This window comes from Sus scrofa, chromosome 10 (genome assembly GCF_000003025.6).
Source record: "Sus scrofa isolate TJ Tabasco breed Duroc chromosome 10, Sscrofa11.1, whole genome shotgun sequence".
Classification (NCBI taxonomy): Eukaryota; Metazoa; Chordata; class Mammalia; order Artiodactyla; family Suidae; genus Sus; species Sus scrofa.
This window is the reverse complement of record NC_010452.4, coordinates 15,062,055-15,081,121: the sequence shown is the minus strand read 5'-3', so window position 1 is coordinate 15,081,121 and position 19,067 is coordinate 15,062,055. Positions and strand designations below refer to the sequence as shown.

The following is a 19,067-nucleotide window of genomic DNA, read 5'->3' as shown; positions in this document are numbered from 1 at the left end:
TCTAACTATGAAAGAATAAGCTCAACGGTAATTATGCAGTGGCATGAGCACATCTAAATAAATCTAACATGTTTCCTGGAAATGCAAGAAGTTGGAAGCTTCAAAAGTATGTTCTAAACAAATGAAGTAAAAGTCAGATTCTCTAATTCTTGGCATTAGCATGAATCATTAAAGGGGGTATATAACTGATGGCAAATAATATTGGTTCATAACCATAAGAAAAGAACCTTTAAGAGAAAAAGATCAGCAAGTGAGATTATAAAGCTCACAGTTCTATAGATCTAAATAACACCTGGTGATATCACTGAACCCATTTTCAGAAGCCAGGTTTTGTTAAATATTCTTTCCTTCTAACCCAACAAACATGTATGGAAGATCTGCGTATCAGGCATGGGGTGAGGCACTGAAGGTACATAAGAAAAGAAGGTAAGAATAGAAGAAAACAAACACAAATGAGGTAGCAGAAGAAAGGAAAACTACAACACTAGAACACAACCACAAAATTACAAAGATTTAAAGATGTCCCAATTAATATTTATGGATTAAGTTAAATATTTTACCTAAGCCCTCTGGTAAAAGCCCAGAATGAGAGAACCAAAGAACCACTTGTGCATACTGACAGATGAGCTGGCTGACCGTATACTTATTGCTTAAGTCCATGACACCTGTAGAGAGTTAAAAATCAGTTGTTTAGCTTTCAATTTATCAACCACAAATGAAAAATCCAGGTACTCATTAGTTTTCAAAAAAAGTAATTACTTGGTGATTTTAAATATATGTTATTTTTAAACAAACCTAACTTGAACAAATAACCTTCAAAATGCTAACATAACGCACCGATTAAAACAGACATTTTAGGTAAATATGCTTCCATATTAACTACACTTCCACTTAGTTAATTTTGGTAGTCAAATTTATACATTAAAACAAACTAGCACTGTATCATTAATACAGGTTCTTCAAACCAGGCGTTTAAATGAAATAGGCTATTTTATTTACATGGCAAAACAGATGAGAAAAATCATAACTCTATGAATAAAATCTTACATATAACTTTAAAATTTGAAGTTCTACAATGAGTAATACTACCTTAACAATTCTTACATTTAACTCCCAAATTCCCAAGTACACTTAATTGTGCGCTCACGGCACATCTAATTAACATTCTGTAGCTTCTCATTAAAAAAAAAAAAAAAAATTTCCGCCATTTGAGAAATGATGGCCTTTTTGCCCAATGATCCATCTAATATACAGGAAATTTATTTTTCTCCAAGGAAGTAAAATTCAAGAAAACATCCATTTATACAAGATAAGGAGCACACCTCTCTCAGTGATCTCTTGGGCCTCCGTTGCAAAACAGCTTAAGACTGTATTAAGGTTGCTAAGAAGTAAACTGCACTGCTGGATAGACTGTATAGTCTGTGGATCGATGAAACGACAAGAACCATCAAATAATGGTGCACCTTTCAAGGATAAAATATAAGATTAGTTTTGACACAGTAAACCTACATTAATTAAAATCACAAATGCAAAATATCTCAAATCCTACTAACCACAGAATTAGTCTATACATTATGAGGTTTACAAAGACAAGCTTCAAATGATAAATACCCTCAAGGAATCCAGAAGGAACAGGTACAAATTTTAAATGTGTAGAATGAAGTAAGCAATATGTGAGTACAGAGGAAAGTGACAGATTCAACTTCAGATTCACTAGAAATCAGTTATATTCACTAAATGCTTCTCCTTGAAATAAATCTTTTATATCAGATTTTTTTATGTACTATGTCACTCTGTGATTATCTTTCTCTCACCTCCAGTCTTCAAAAATGGGACACTGAAACTAAGACTCAGATAGTAATGTATTACAATATAATTACATGCTTGCTATAATGCATTGCAGACTCAGCTGTCCTTTCATTTCAAACTCAAGGTTGAGTTTGCAAAAGCATTTTTGGAGGAATTTCTTTTAGCTGCTATTGGGTACATCTTTTTAGATAAAATTTTAGGTAAGATTTAATTACATAATGTGTCACTGGGTCAGAAAACAAATATCTTAATTCTAAGTACTTCCTCAAATCATTTGCTTTACTTCCAATACATTTCAAATACTAGTACTATGCTTTGTATTTTAATTATTCTTAGTTTAAAAAAACAACCCCGGAGTTCCCGTCGTGGCGCAGTGGTTAACGAATCTGACTAGGAACCAGAAGGTTGCAGGTTTGATCCCTGCCCTTGCTCAGTGGGTTAACGATCCGGCGTTGCCGTGAGCTGTGGTGTAGGTTGCAGACGCGGCTCGGATCCTGCGTTGCTGTGGCTCTGGCGTAGGCCGGTGGCTACAGCTCCGATTCACCCCCTAGCCTGGGAACCTCCATATGCCGCGGGAACAGCCCAAGAAATGGCAACAACAACAACAACAACAACAAAGACAAAAAAACAAAACAAAACAAAAAAAAACAACTCCACTAACCATCAATGAAGCTCAAAGCAATAAGTGTATCTGAGCTACCAAGTTCAACCCTGAAACATATGCTCAAAGCATAACAAAGGTATACAATTTATAAACCGAGTTAATTATTTTTTATATACCTTATCTTACATAATCAGCGCTGAAAACATTTTCTCAAAAAAATTTTTTTTACCCTGATTATGAATTATCACGTGTTCCAGACTTCAAATGCACTGTGATTACTGAAATATTGTAAGTTACTTACTTCATGTGTACCGTTTTGTGTAAGCACGTCCTACCTAAAAATACTATAGAACTGTCTTCCTATCAAATCCTGTTGCTTTAAAAATCCTTTACTAAGAATAACATTTTTAAAACATCCATCTATTCCTTCATCATAACACAATAACACTAATAACAAAAACATATATATATATATATATGTATACACACACACTTCTAAATAAACTTAAATTTTACTTTCAGGTACAGGGCAATCATACATTACTTTTTTAACGTTATTTCTGCACTAATTGAGCATAATGGATTTTTAATATTCACAGGATAACAAAAAACTCAAAATGTAAAACAGACCAATAAACAAGAGTTGGAATAACCAATGACATGTGTTAGTAGAAGGCAGAGGTGATGAGTTTTTGCCCTGCTATTCAGCTTCTTTATACTAGCAAATATTTTAAATAGAAAATGAATAAAACTCAGAGATTAACTGTCATTTTCTCTTTACTCTTATCATCAGTATATTTTATAAATCAAACTCCTAAGACCAAAAGTCAAGTAAGGTATAAATACGAAACTTGCTATTTCAGACATATCTAACGTGCTGCCAATTTAAATAATCTGTTGCAAAATCTTGGTCAAAAAAATCATTTTGTCACTCTAATGTAAAAAGAAATAGCGGTCTTTTGGGATGTCCTTAAAAGAGTTTATTAAGTTCAAAATGATTAAAAATCATTATTACGGGAATTCCTGACGTGATGCAATGGGGTGGGAAGCATCTCTGCAGTGACAACAGTACACATGTTCAGTCCCCAGCCTGGCACTGTGGGTTAAAGGATCCAGTGCTGTCACAGCTGAGGCACAGGTTGCAACTGAAGCTCAGATCTGACCCCTAGCCCAGGAACTCCCTATGTTGCAGGGCAGCCAAAAAAAAAGATGATGTACTTTAAACATAAAAATTAATTTTTTAATGTAATACTTACATAGTCTGTCAAATTCCCCTTTTGTGAAAACTACTTTATTCCATGTCCATTCAAGAACAAAGCGCAAATTAGCAGCAGAATTTGGTTGTTCTTATTTGCAAATATGAAAGGAAAAAAATAAAGAATGATTACTAATGATAAACAAAACTTTAGGAACTTCTCAGTGGAGAAACTTGAAAGAAACCACTCTAACCAACCGAGCAACATTAACATCAACATTAATGGAGACAAACTGGCATCATGTATCCTCAGGGTATCAAGTCAGGGAGCACAACAATTCAAGTAACGCTGCTCTGAAAAACGTGAAACCGGAATTTCATCATGAGGAAAGTTCAACAAACACAAACTGATGGGCAGTCTACAAAGTAATAGACTTATATTTTTTAAAAATCTCAATTTCTTAAAAGACAAAGCCTTAAGAATTATACAAGACTGAGAATAAAAAGATATGAAAACGAAATAAAAATATATTATGGATTGGATTCTAAATCCCCCCTCCCTAAAAATGTTACAAAGGACATTATTAAGACAATTAGTGAGATTTCAATAATGTCTACAAACCAGATAATAGCATGTATTATATCAGTTTTCTTTTTTTATAAATGCAAAGTAGTTTTTAAGTAAATATCCTAATTCTTAAATACACTGAAATATTTATGAGTAAAGAAGCATGATGCCTTCAACTTATTCTCAAATGCTCAGAACAAAAACAATGTGCACGTGTATCAAGTGTGTGCTTGTAAAGAAAAATGCACACAACTTGAATGAATCCTCCAGAGAATTTTTCTGAGTAAAAAGAGCCAATTCTTAAAGACTACACTGGGAGTTTCCTTGTAGGCAGCAGGTTAAGGATCCAGCATCGTCATTTCGGTGGCTTAGGTCAGATTGCTGGCCCGGGAACTTCTACATGCCACAGGCACAGCCAAAAGTTAATAAATAAAATAAATGGTTACATACTGTAGGATTCTATTTATGAACATTTTTGAAATGACAAATTATAGAAACAGAATAAATGGGTAGTTGCAGGCAATAGGAATAGGGGTGAGGAAGTAGTAGGCATGGCTATAAAAAAGCAACATGAGCCATCGTGGATGTCATAAAGTACTAGAGATTTGCCAGATCTTACCATATGGGGGTGTGGGTGTGTGTGTGGGTGTGTGTGTGTGAACGGTACCTATCTTAATTGCATGTAAACCTACAATTATCACAAAATCAAGTTAAGTATTTCTAAATTGTTAAAAAGCACAATCTTACCTTCTGTTATCCACCTTCTGATACATCCAGTCAAAAGTCCCAGAGAACTTGTCTGGATTGCTGCCGACAATATAGCTTCTAACTGTTCTTCCTAAACCATGAATTAAACAATAAAAGAAAAAAGAAAGGATATGTGATTAGAGACAGAGGTAGCAAGTTCTAGTTCAGAATATAATATTTTACAGTATTTAAAATTATTACATCTCATTAGGATGAGTATAAACAAAAAAACAACAAGCACTGGTGATAATGTAGAAAATCCTCATACACTGCTGGTGGGAACGTAAAATGGGATAGGCACTTTGAAAAATAGTCTGGTAGTTCCCCAAAAGAGAAATGAAAACAAGCACATGTCCACATAAAAACTGTATATGAAGCATCATAATAGCCAAAGTGAAAACAACCTAAATGCCCTTCAACTGAAGCATGGATAAATAAAATGTGGTAGATTGTACAATGTAATATTACTCAGCCATTAAACAGGATGAAGTACTGATCTATGATATGGATGAACCTTGAAAACACTGTGCTAAGTCAAGGAATTTAGTCACAAAAGGCTACGTATCATTCGATTCCATTTATATGAAGTTTCTAGAACAAGTAAATCCATAAAAACAGAAAGCAGATTAGTGGTTTCCAAAGGCTAGAAGACAGAGGGAGAAAGGAACTGACCACTAGTGATTATGGGGTTTGAGGAGAGGTGATGAAAATGCACAAAAAAAATCAGAGCTCCTGTCATGGCGCAGCAGAAACTAATCTGACTAGTATCCATGAGGACGCAGGTTCAATCCCTGGCCTTGCTCAGTGGATTAAGGATCCGGTGTTGCTGTGAGTTGTGGTGTAGGTTGCAGCTGCGGCTCAGGTCTGGCGTTGCTGTGGCTGTGGTGTAGGTTGGCAGCTACAGCTTTGATTCGGCCCCTCAGCCTGGGAACCTCAACATGCCTCGGGTGGGGCCCTAAAAAGAAAAAAAAAAAAAGACAAAAACATGGAAATGGAACCCAGTAGAAACAAACTTATCAGATAAAGGTGGTATTTCAGTTAGCTTGAGAAAAGGTTATTATGAGTCCTATTTCACAAACGGTGTAGCAGAGCTGGATGAATCATCTGGGATAAAGAAAACTGAACCTTTACCTGAATTGATACATAAAGATGAATTATAGCCTTAAATGTTAAACATTTAGGTGTTAGGGAAAAAAAAATTTAAACCAGAACTTTAAAATGCATTTGACAATAAAATTATTAAATTGAATGAGGTAAAAGAATAAAGCAATGAAGAGGAAATAGCGAGGAAGATATCTGTATGATTTATGACAGGGTAAATATCTACATATTTTACAAAGAATTTCTATAAAAGTAACAACTTGATGAAACTTAAAAATATGTAATTAATAGGAATTCCCATTGTGGCGCTGTGGAAACAAATCTGAGATTGCGTGTTCAATCCCTGGCCTTGCTCAGTGGATTAAGGATACTGCGTTGCTGTGGCTGTGGTGTAGGCCAGTGGCTACAGCTTCAATTAGACCCCTAGCCTGGGAACTCCATATGCCATGGGTGCGGCCCTAAAAGGCAAAAAAAAAAAAAAAAAAAAAGTAATTAATACAACAAGTCCTAACAATATATGAATTTTGCATATATGATACCATCCTTTTCATGTGTATGGAGAGAGAAAGAGATCCAAAAAGTCAAATACCATACATACAACTAACAAATAACTACCAAGTGGACAGTGATGAAACCACTGATGACGACCCCAGTCTGGACTCTTTCTCAGAAGCCTCAGTCTCATCCTAACTGTCTAAGCAAATCCTACCCACCTCTCCCATCCTTTTCAGTGGAGAGTGATAATCACTCTCCAGCCTTTTAGAGGAATCACTTTCTCGCTTTTTTGTGTTTTACCTCTAATATATGCATTACTAACAAAGACAGCTTCATTTGGTCTGTTCTGGGAATACAGTTTTTTAAAAGATACATAAAAAAAGGGTCAACAAAATGTCAGTATTTGCATGCTTCCATATAGTCAATTTTCTGAATTCAAATTATTCAAGTAACTGTCTATATAAGTGGTAAAGAAAAAACCATAGGTTGGATTACCAGATTTAAAACAATCACAGAAAATAAATGCTGTTTCATTAACATGGTTGCATTATGGGTAATTTTCCTCACTTCATTTTTCTTTTTAAAACTTAGATATTACTACTGTAAGTTTAAAAATGTATAATGGGGGGGAATCAGTATTAATTCCCTAAAGCAGAAAAATTAAATAGAGCACTTAAGAGTGCCCAGTTCCTTAAGGATGACGAACCTCACTAATTTGGAGGCTGTGGTAGGGAGGGGTAGTCAGTTTCCTTCCCTAACGACCAAAAGGCCCTATAAGCAGAGCCACCAGGTCAAAATTTACCGAAAGTCTTTTAATAAACCTAAGTCAGAGCTGCATAAAGCCATTTTGAATCTGGTGTTTTTCAACTTTGCTGTTCTCCTAAAGCGGAGAGGAATAGAAGCTTACTAGCTTAAATGCAAATGCACCGTCCAAAGTTAGATTGTTCTAGTTAATCAAACTTTATTATTCAAGGGCCATTAAACAGAAAGAACAGATTTCTTCTACACCATGTATCAACAATTCTCTTAATAAATTCACCAAGTAGATAGGCTAAAAAAAGACCATACTACTCACAATAAACAAAAGATTATTAATAAAACTATTTCAAAACCTCAAGTGTCTAGAAAAGAAAGTGGACCTGCTATAAAAACTGTTCAGATTCCATTATCAAAAAAAAAAAAAAAAAAAAAACCACCCGGAGTTCCCATCATGGCTCAGTGGTTAACGAATCCAACTAGGAACCATGAGGTTGCGGGTTCAATCCCTGGCCTTGCTCGTGGGTTAAGGATCCGGCATTGCTGTGAGCTGTGGTGTAGGTTGCAGACGCGGCTCTGATTCCGCATTGCTGTGGCGTAGGCCGGCGGCTACAGCTCCGATTTGACCCCTAGCCTGGGAACCTCCATATGCCGAGGGAGCAGCCCAAAAAATGGCAAAAAGACCACCACCACCACCAACAAAAAGCAAAACCTGCTAGACCAAGCAGCAATCATTTACAAAAATCTTCAGGCGGAAACAGAAGTAACTATTAGGTAGATGAAGAAATATGGTCTATATTTGCACCAACACCCAATGCTATGTGCAAAGCAAGAGACTCCATTACTGAAATCTGCAAAGATAATCAAGAGCAAGAATCGGAATGTGGAGCAGAGACACTGGAGTAACGGTTAAACTATACCCCAACGTGACCGCAGCACCACTTCATAACACACAACCTAATCAACAAAAAAATTAAACACTCCACTGCTTTAGGATTAGAAGTTGGGTCAAGAAATTCAGGTAAAATATCTTGGACATGATCCAGCTGATGGAAGAATGAGACTTTCTTGTAAAGTTGCTCACCTCCAAATAGGCTTCTCTTAAAAAAAAAAAAAAAAAAAAAAAAAAAAAAAAACTCCTGTTAATTGTGGATAAAAAATGGAATATCGCACCACAGCCACTTATCTCCTATCCCCATATCATTGGTGGGCCTAAAAAATGTTAATGTAGATAACCACTGTAAGCCCTCCATAGCAGCATCCACGCTGCAAACAAAAAAACATCTGGGGAGGAGCTCCCTTCATGGCTCAGCAGTTAACGAACCCAACTAGGATCCAAGAGGATGCAGCTTCGATTCCTGGAATCGCTTAGTGGGTAAAGGATCTGCTATTGCCACGAGCTGTGGTGTAGGTTACAGACGTGGCTCGGATCCTGTGTTGCTGTGGCTGTGGTGTAGGCCAGCAAGTGCAGCTCTGACTTGGCCCCTAGCCCGGGAACTTCCATATGCCACGGGTGTGGGCCTCAAAAACAGAAAACAAAAAACAAACCAAAAAAACCCTTGAGTTTGTTGTGTGCCAGCTGTTGTGTTATGTACTTTTAAGCCTAGAGATGATTTAAAGTCTATGGCAGACGTGCATGAGTTATATGCAAATACTCTGCCATTTTATGTAAGATACTTGAGCATCCTTAGATTTTGGGATCCTAGAACTGATCTTCCAAGGATACTGAGGGATGAATGTGCATTACCACAGAGTGACTATTTACTTGGAACAGTAATATAAAGGGGAGGGGACAGAAAAAAAAAAATCTCCTGACAATAGTAATAATGAATTTCTCTTAATTCCATGAAATTAAATTCCAACGGCAGGTGTTGTTAGTAGCACTATTTACATTTCATTTGATATCTAAAGGCTATTTTTCCAACAATTCATTATGCTGTATACCTGTAATTATTCATTATGCTACACACCTGTAATTAAAACACTACTTGTGGAGTTCCTGTCATGGCTCAGCAGTTAACGAATCCGACTAGGAACATGAGATTTCGGGTTCAATCCCTGGCCTCGCTCAGTGGGTTAAGGATCCGGCATTGTTGTGAGCTGTGGCGTAGGTCGCAGACAAGGCTAGGATCCCACATTGCTGTGGCTGTGGTGCAAGCCGGCAGCTACAGCTCAGATTAGACCCCTAGCCTGGGAACCTCCATATGCCTCACTCAGGTACAGCCCTAGAAAAGGCCAAAAAAAATAATAATAATAAAAATAAAATAAAACTCTACTTGAGGAGAAAGAGTTAACATTTTCTTTCTCCACAGGAAAATGACCTGGGATTGGTTTACTTTCTTTTAGCAGATTTTATTAGCAAAAACCAAGTTAAAATAAATGTGAATTATATATAAATTGTCACTAGTCAACGCATTTGTCTCCTAACTAATAAAATATATTGGGACGAGGAAAACTGTGAGTGAATTTATAACTACCCATTGGGAAATTAAGATTTTTGCCTTCACAACTCAGTCTGACTTGCATAACTATTATGTTTTGCAGGAACCTGGAATCTTCACCAATAGGCTTTCACAAGACACTCGTTTCTATAATGTAATGATTCTCAAAATACTGCATCAGAAATCACATCAAGAGGTTATTAAAACACAATTGCTAGGCTCTACTCCTGGAGCTTCTGATTCAATAGCTCTAGGGTAGGAACCAAGAATTTGCATTTCCCAGCGAAGCTGATACAAGGACCACAATTAATTGCTGCAGACGACAAGAGTCAACCTAAGTCAAGATTTCTCCTCATGGGGTCTTATCTCTTGTACCTATGCTGTTCTCTCTGGGGACTGCAAAATGGCCCCTGGACTGTCGCAATTTCTACTCATGGCATGTGTGATGCAGCCATGATGTGCTCAATATCCTATAGACCTGGTGTCAAGTTAGGCCTATAGGGTCCTAGAGGTATGATTTTTAGACAAACCCCAAGACTATAGCTACTGACAAAAATGAAGAGTTGGCATTATACTACTCAACCTACTTTTGCAGAAATTATCTAACATATTTTTTATTGTAATAAAAAGCTAATAACATATGATCCAAAAGAAATTATCAAAAGTTCTCCACCTGACTTAAACTGGAAGGCTGAATATCAATAAGTCTTGGTGAGAGAAGGCCAGCCACAAGACATCGATTATAACCATCCGGAATGACTTCATTGAGAGATGGTCCTGATTTCTTCAAAAAAGTCAAAGTCTATAACAGATTGAATAATAAGATATCAATAAATGCTCAATTCAAATAATCAAATTTAAGAATAATTAGTAAACTCATCACCCTACTTTATATTTAACATTTTGAATAACATTTTGAATAGACACCGAATGAGAACTGTAAAAGACTACATTTTTGTTCTTGCAAGGAAAAAAACTTAGAGGTTCTTGAGGTAACCAATGCTTGCTAGTTACAAATAACATTACTGATAAGAGTAAGTAGTTTATCTGCAAGGTAACCCTGTTACCTTCTATAAAGCTCAAAGACTTGGTTACAGAGCTTAAACATACCACCCACAAAAGAAAAATCTTGCAGTTTATTCCTCTTGGTCTAATGGGAAAGAGATACGAAGTATAAATACGGCATTCATTCACATCTAGCTGGTTATCACTTAAAGGATCTGCCACTTCGTGTTTTCCTGGAAAAGTATTTTCAACATATTGAGACATAACCCACTCTATGCTAGGCACTGTGCTAGGTACTTTCTTTGCATTATTTCATTTCCTCACAGGCTTTCTGAGAATGAAGAGAATTAAGAGGGCAGATTAATAGGGGATGTGATGGCACTGACCTACTGCACTCTTTTACTTGGGGTTCAAGAGCTAAAATCCACATAAAGCTGCTAAGACCATCCCAATACCTCAGTGACTGGTTCTACTAGCTGCTAATCTCATAAGCCTAGCTGAAGCTACCATTTAAGATGAAATAAGAGTTTATATAATTAGCACAAAGTAAAGTTTAATCCATGACCTGACTTCCATTCAAGAAGAAACTGTCTAATTTGTTGGTTGTTACCTACCTCCTTCTGAAAGCCAGTACAAGTTATATGAACAACTCCTGAGTTTAACAAACAAGTGGCATCTAAAAAAGATTTAAAAAAATCCGCTTACATATTATATTTGAGATGGCAAAAATTTGTCCATGCATTTCTATCCCTAACATGATACCAAACCTTATCACAAGTGCACTTAAGAAGAAATAGTTAATATCTTTTCCAGTAAATTCAGAATAGTAATAATCTTTCTATAAAACATATACGAACATTAAATTTCTTGTGCACATATCAAATTAACTTCTTAACCATATATTAACAATGAGAAATGAACAATAACTATACACACAGCATAAATACACACACATACATACTCTTGCATGTAATTTTTCTCAAAAAGTAGTAATAAGGAAATACATACCAAAATTATAAGTACTTGGGTTAAAAAACTGCTCAGGAGGTGGATATGAAGGAGGAACTCCTCGACTTAAACTTCTCTCGTGTACTAATACATCCAAGACGTAATGTGGAGAAGTCTTACTTACAACAGAATCCAGTGACCACAATGCAAAATAAGAGCAATTATGTAGATATTCTCCAGATCTAAATGAAAATTTTACAGATTACTGAATCAATGAATTGTTACACATAAAAATTCTTAAAAATAATAAGAGAGCAAGACAGGGAATCATACCTTAACGAATCTGGCATTTGTGCATGATACCAACGATTTATGTCAAAAAGTCCCAAATAAATAGATGGCTTTCCCTGTCCATATATATTCACCTGCCAGGTAAAGACTGAAACACTGGTGTCAGGAGACAGAGCTAAAAGAAAAGAAGATATTTTTTTAAAAAACTAGAATTATCTCAAACTAAATCCCCCAAATAAAATTAGACCAAGATTTTCTCATAAACTAAGAGGTTTAATTCATATTGGATTTGATTTTTCAAAACACATTTCTATCATTTGTTCTCTAAGAAGAGATTCATTCACTTGTATCTTGACTGCTTTTCCATTTCAAGAAGACCTTATTAAAAGTACTCATCAGAAAAGTTATATCTCTGGCTTGCTTTCCGTTAAATCTTTGGCAACTTTGAGGTATTACAGGTAGAAAGTAGAAAATAATTTGAATGTACCTAAGAATTCAAATTCTCCCAAGAATGAATCATCAGTACCAAAGACTATCAATACCTAAAATGGATACTTTAAGGCATTAGGGCTTAATTCTTAGAAGAATTGTAGTTAAGAAAGACTAGAATCCTAGTCTTATACGGCAAAGGGCGGGGGGGGGCGGAGACAAGTACATGCATGGTGGCTGGAATGGAAAGATAAGAACAAAGTCAAGAGATGAGTAGAAGGAAAGAGGAAAGTAAAAATCTGAGGCACAACTAATGGAAAATATGAAAAAGAAGCTGCTGAGTGGGGAATAAGAAGAGACAGAGTTCAGGAAGTTCTATTTTGACATTTAGTTGGATGTGAAAACTGGATCACAAATACAGATGTGGGACTAGGAGATAGGACATGTCTGGGATGAATGAGCTAACTGTGAGAATGAATCCCAGTAAGAACAAACAAAACCAGGACCCTGTGAGCATTCCCAGAACTGAATAAACCTATTGTATTATCACATTTAATCCTCACAACACCCTCTGCAGAGGGTGTAACTGTATTATACTACTCACAGATAAAGAGAGGCTCAGTCACACACAAATAAACTTATCTACAGAAACAGACTCACAGACACAGAGAACAGACATAGTGATGGCTGAAGGGGAGGTGGGCGGGGGAGGGATGGCTTGGGAGTTTGGGATTAGCAGATGCAAATGAGTATACACAGAAAGGATAAACAACAAGGTCCTACTGTACAGCATAGGAAACTATATTCAACATCCTATAATCAACCATAATGGAAAAGAACAGGAAAAAGAATATATACGTATATGTATAATTCAACCACTTTGCTGTAAAACACAACACTGTAAATCAACTATATTTCAATTAAAAAAAAAAAAAGAATCCAGAGACTTAGTCACAAACGTTAAATAATTAGTGAAAGGTCACAACCAGGGACAGAGCTGGGATTTGAATCCATGTTGGTTGGATTCTAAAATCTATGCAATTTTCACTACGCCAGGTGTTTACCAGGGAGAAGGAATGACACTAAAGGAGAGAGAAAATTTCAAGGCAACCAAAGCATGTTTGCCCATATGTCTCAAAAAAAAGAGGCAGGAGCACAGTCTTTAAGGCATTAGCTTGCTGTGACCCCCTTGCCTGCAACTCAATAAAAACTATGATTGGAATTCCCATCATGGCTCAGTGGTTAACGAGCCCAACCAGTATCCATGAGGACTCAGGTCTGATCCCCTGCATTGCTCGGTGGGTTGGATCCGCCGCTGCTGTGGCTCTGGCGTAGGTTGGCGTAGGCTGGCAGCTACAGCTCCACTGGACCCCTATCTTGGGAACCTCCATATGACATGAGCTTGGCCCTAAAAAGACAACAACAACAAAAAAGCTATCTTTTTCTCCCTCACCCGCCCAAACAGAAGTAAACATAATTCATAGACTATTCAGAGACTATTTGAATACACTAGTCAAAACTAAAGACCTTTTTTGGTGAGTCTGTTTTGACAGCTGAATTAAAACACAAGGGTCCCTCATTTTCATAATCTATTCAATTATTGAGTTCTACACAGAGCAATCTGGAGAACAAGAAATAGCTTGTATCTCATACAGACCTGAAAAATTTCTACTAACAATTACTACTCTAACTTCTTCTTTTTTTTTTTTTTTTTTGTCTTTTTGCTATTTCTTGGGCCGCTCCCACGGCATATGGAGGCCCCCACGCTAGGGGTCCAATCGGAGCTGTAGCCACCGGCCTACACCAGAGCCACAGCGACGCAGGATCCGAGCTGCGTCTGCAACCTACACCACAGCTCACGGCAACACCGGAACCTTGACCCACTGAGCAAGGGCAGGGATCGAACCCGCAACCTCATGGTTCCTAGTTGGATTCGTTAACCACTGCGCCACGACGGGAACTCCTACTCTAACTTCTTAAATGCCAGGAGTAGGAACTCTAGAAACCAATACCTGTTGTATATTTTAAATCAAGCAGTCACATGATTTGTAATGAGTACTTGCAACTAACCTTCATTCATGCCTTCCTCCCTGTCACCATGAGATCGAAATTTCTCTATACTCTGGCATCCTAAAAGTTTGGTATTACCAGTCTGCCCCCTCACAGGAAACATGCCACCACCTGTGAGGTCCAGTGTGTATCTTTCTTCACAGTACTCTAACCCCTGAAACATAAAATGTACACGAATCTATATTTTATTAGGATTCTAAGAAAAAGCCATTCTAATATTATATGCCCCTCCCCCCCAGTTTTCATACCATACAAAGAAAACAAAAAAGTTAAAGACTGAAAGAGAACAAGTCATTGAAAAGGGCTCTAAAATTTTATGTAGCATAAAACACAAATAAAAATGCTAAATTTGGTCTCTGAAAAATAATCACCAACAAATCTTCGAAAGCTATCATCCAACACAGGAGACTTCATGCACTACTGATTGGGGTGTAAACTGGACTAAGCAATAAAATTATACATATATATATACTCTAAGCCAGCAAACCTATTTCTGTGTTCTCACTGAAATTCTTGCTCTAAAACAGCAGTACTTACTTTTTTTTCCCCGCTCATCAATTCCTGTAAGTATCTGCCAAAGGCTATGAAAATTTCCCCCCAAAATGCATACAGTTGTCCCTTGTTATCCCCACGGGACTGGTTCCAGGACCCCATTCAGGATACCAAAATCTGGGTATACTCAAGTTTCTCATATAAAATAGCATATATGAATATAACCTACATACACCCTCCCACAAACTTTATTTCTAGATTACTTAGAATACCTAATACAACATAAATGCTATTTAAGTAGTTGCTGTGGCACGGCAAATTCAAGTTTGGCTTTTTGGAACCTTCTGGAACCCCCACCCATTTCTGATTTGCAATTGGTTGAATCCACGGATGTGGAACTGGAGGATTGGGGGGGACAACAGGGACTGTAATCATAAAAATGCCACACATAATTCAGGGGCTTCATGGGTTCCCTAAAACCCAACCACATACACTCAAATAAATACCAGGTTAAGCAAGCCTGTTCTAGAGAAAGGGAAGTGACGGCTGACCAAATATGGCTATTAGCAACACCTCACTATTTCCTCAAGAATTCAACCAGAAAAAAGAGTCATCTAAAACACTAGATACATTTACCCTCTTTTACAACTGTGATTTTTAAGTGCCAAGACTAGGTATTAAGTCACCCCATGGCTTACTGCTTTTTATGTTGGAGCAACAAAGTGGAGTTACCAATTAGGCGGCAAGCTTGAGTCTTATCCAATATCCTCATTTTAGAGGAAAAGGATAACCTGGATATTTAAAGATTGCTACCATGGTAAAATACAGGTTTCCTGAAGCCTAATCTTTTTTACATTATATTATGAATACCGTATTAACTAGAATAGAAAAGTAACAGTTCAACATCTCAGTATCTTAAAGACTTGAAACAGGCAAACAATGAAAACAGTACTATGAAGCCATATTACCAATACCATTTACCTCATATAAGATTTGTCCTGATGCTAAACATTTCCGGTCACCAAAGGCCAGCTGAAGTAGATGCAAACTCAAAACATCCCCTTCACTGAAAGAAACAGAAATTAGCTGAGGAGAAATACTAAATATCATATTAATACATTAAATACCTCTTAGTGTCCAAATAAATTTAGTTTGCATACAATATTGAGTGCAAGTGACAAAACAGGTCTCTGTGAAGAATTTAGTTTTACTTGGTTATTTTCACAAAAAATACATTCCTTAGAAATAATGACTGTCAATCTTCTATTGATTCTAATTAACTGAAGCTGATCTTCTTTGCATGTTTTATTTTATTTTTTGGCTGCACCTGCAGCATGCAGAAGTTCACAGGGAAGAACCACAGCAATGACCTGAGCTACAGCAGTGACACTGCCAAATCCTTAACCCATTGTGCCACCAGGGAACACCTTGCTTGGCTATTTAGATGACACCGTAATATGACTGAAGACTATAATTATTTACCCAATTTTCCTTCTTCCTGTCTTCAATAGGTGTGCTTTAGTTAGGCAGTATTGGAAAAAAATAAATGGGATAAAAACTTGTTCAGACAAATGTCCCCTCTCAATCACTACCTGGAGCCTTCACAAGGCACATTACTCAATTTGCTGCTGGCCCACATTACACTCAGATGGACAGAAATGTGGATTTGACCTAACGAGGAATATCCCAATAGCTGTCTCTATCTTTCCATTCAGTTTTCCTCCAAGATTGACAAATTTCAAAGTGACAGATCAATTCTTCCTTCACTGACTTACTAAAGTGTAAGACAAAACCTTTAAGTGAGAATATCTAACACAAAAACCCAAAGTGTCCACAATTCAGGTATCCAGACTCTAAGAAAGAATGGACTTGAGAAAACAAAGTACTGGGAGTAACAAGTTACCAAGATCTCAGCATTTATACCACAGATTAACTGTTTCATTGATCATCAGAGAAAGAACTAAACACCAATGAAAAATAAGAGAAAATTAATAAATACTTACGCTGTTTTAGCACTTGAAATGAACAAGCTTAACCAGTTAGGAATTAAATTGAAAGGAAAGATTTCTCACAATCTCACAAGCTATAGTTGGGACAAATTTAAAGCTTATGAAAGACACAGAAAATTTAACCATATTAACCCTAGGAAGCAGAAGGACTAGAAAACACAGCAGGGATACATAAAAATGAGAGAATACACAACAAAGAGAAAAAAGGAATGAGATTATAAAAAGAGAAAAAAATGTTCCCTTTAAGAGAACACAGAAGGCCATAAAAATTGCCTAGGGATTAAGAAGTTGCCTACTCATGTGAATTGGCTTACTCTTTGAAATAACATCCAGGGAGTTCCCATAATGGCACATTGGTTAATGAATCAAACTAGGAACCATGAGGTTGCGGGTTCGATCCCTGGCCTCGCTAGGTACTGCTCCCCAGTAACAGCTGTGGTGTAGGTCACAGACGTGGCTCGGATCCTGAGTTGCTGTGGCTCTGGCGTAGGCTGGCGGCCACAGCGCCAATTAGACCCCTAGCCTGGGAACCTCCATATGCCACAGGAAGTGGCCCTAGAAAAAGCAAAAAGACAAAAAACATCCAAACTAGTCAAGAAAGCACAATTTCTCATATCTCAAAATTACCCAAACACGTAAACAACCATTTACCTTATAAAGTCATTTAAACTATCACTAATTCACTGAATTATGCTGCTTTCACTAAAGAGAGACAATAATAGTAGAAAGCTTTGGAAAAGAAATTAACTGCTACTTCATTTTTGACATGTATTACTCCCCACATACATCACACTTACCTATCTTGTGTAGACTGAACAGCCCACAAGTAACAGCAATTACGAGGATCATTCTCAGGTTCTTGAAAAGTAACAGCATATACAGGAACTCTTCCACCTTCTAATTGTGTGTAGTATCTATAACAGGCACAAAAATCAGTACACTTTATACTTTCGAGTTATAATTTCATGAAAAAGGAAGAAGGGGCCTCATGTAAGAATTTGGGTTAGAGCAACTACAATCATACAATCATCTTATCTTCAAAAATACTCAGGGTACAAAACATCAAGACAATGGGCATGGCACCCACCCCCAGGTAAAGCTGGGAAGGGTTAAAATGACTAATGCACATGCATGTGTGTGTGTGTGAACTAGTCCTACCAGTCATAAATGCATGCACTAGGTACTGCTTCCCAGTAACAGCTAACTCCAGAAAGAGATGAAACACTGCCATGACACTCCATTTCAGCTGCTTGGACTTAGGGTTAATTTCACCATTACTAAGACTGAATAAGCTAGAATCCAGAGAGTTCTCATAAATCCTTTGAAAAAGCATAATTAGTGAAGAGATGATAATGGTAAAGGAAACACTGCAGAAGCCAGCCCTTTGGGAGCTATCCAAAGACAAAAGCTGATAAGAGGATATCAGCAAAGAGAGTAGACGTGGACTTCCCAAAGGGAGCTACTAGGCAACAGCATTGCCGCTTCACCACTGGCACCTTGCATAAAAATCTGAGGAAGTGCAAGACAGGTAATGTTTACTTAAAGGGCTAGTAAGGCTCTAATATTTATCAAAGAACCCAACAGCAAAATATGGGCCTGGTATAGATGAGAATCTTGTTATTTTCCATCTCTGTCTTTCCCCTTCATTTCAAACCTGGCAAACATTTATTGCCAATCACAGCCAAGTAGATACGTATAAATTTATTGGTGAGATGAATTGAGCAGAAACTTTGGAAATATGACTATTTTGTTGACTCATTTGTAAAACAAATTACTCAAGAAAACATTCCACTATTACTAGGAAAAAAGAAATTAACAACTTAAGAGGCAAGTAGGTACCTACTTAGCTCTTAATAAAGATTAGATTTAAAACCTGTAATGCCTATTAGCTACTTTCCTTAATAAAGAGTTAATTCCTCAGCAATTTTAACAATAAAGATGAATAAAGAGTATCAATATAATTATATTTGGGGGAAGTTTCTGACAGCATAAAAACTTTTAAACACAGCGTTCTATAAATTCTAAAAGCCTTTTGTTTTTCTATCAACTAAGAACTAACTACTGTTAAACTGCTTAAAACATATGCTTATGTACAAAACTAATTCTG

The 19,067-nt window shown here is 36.9% G+C and overlaps 1 protein-coding gene across 3 annotated transcripts in view; it reads right to left on the bottom strand.

Moving 5' to 3' along the window:
- The window catches only part of AHCTF1 (AT-hook containing transcription factor 1), a 79,718-nt gene that overhangs the window by 40,764 nt on the left and 19,887 nt on the right, over window positions 1–19,067 (bottom strand). For all 3 annotated transcript variants that reach the window (XM_021064442.1, XM_021064443.1, XM_021064441.1), the window contains 11 exons: window positions 17,758–17,874; window positions 15,933–16,017; window positions 14,460–14,613; window positions 12,003–12,135; window positions 11,730–11,911; window positions 11,336–11,397; window positions 10,390–10,518; window positions 4,924–5,014; window positions 3,670–3,759; window positions 1,323–1,463; window positions 561–665 (listed from right to left, as the gene is read on the bottom strand). In XM_021064442.1, coding sequence (XP_020920101.1) covers window positions 561–665; window positions 1,323–1,463; window positions 3,670–3,759; window positions 4,924–5,014; window positions 10,390–10,518; window positions 11,336–11,397; window positions 11,730–11,911; window positions 12,003–12,135; window positions 14,460–14,613; window positions 15,933–16,017; window positions 17,758–17,874 — 1,289 coding nt within the window. The remainder of the gene's footprint in view (window positions 1–560; window positions 666–1,322; window positions 1,464–3,669; window positions 3,760–4,923; window positions 5,015–10,389; window positions 10,519–11,335; window positions 11,398–11,729; window positions 11,912–12,002; window positions 12,136–14,459; window positions 14,614–15,932; window positions 16,018–17,757; window positions 17,875–19,067) is intronic.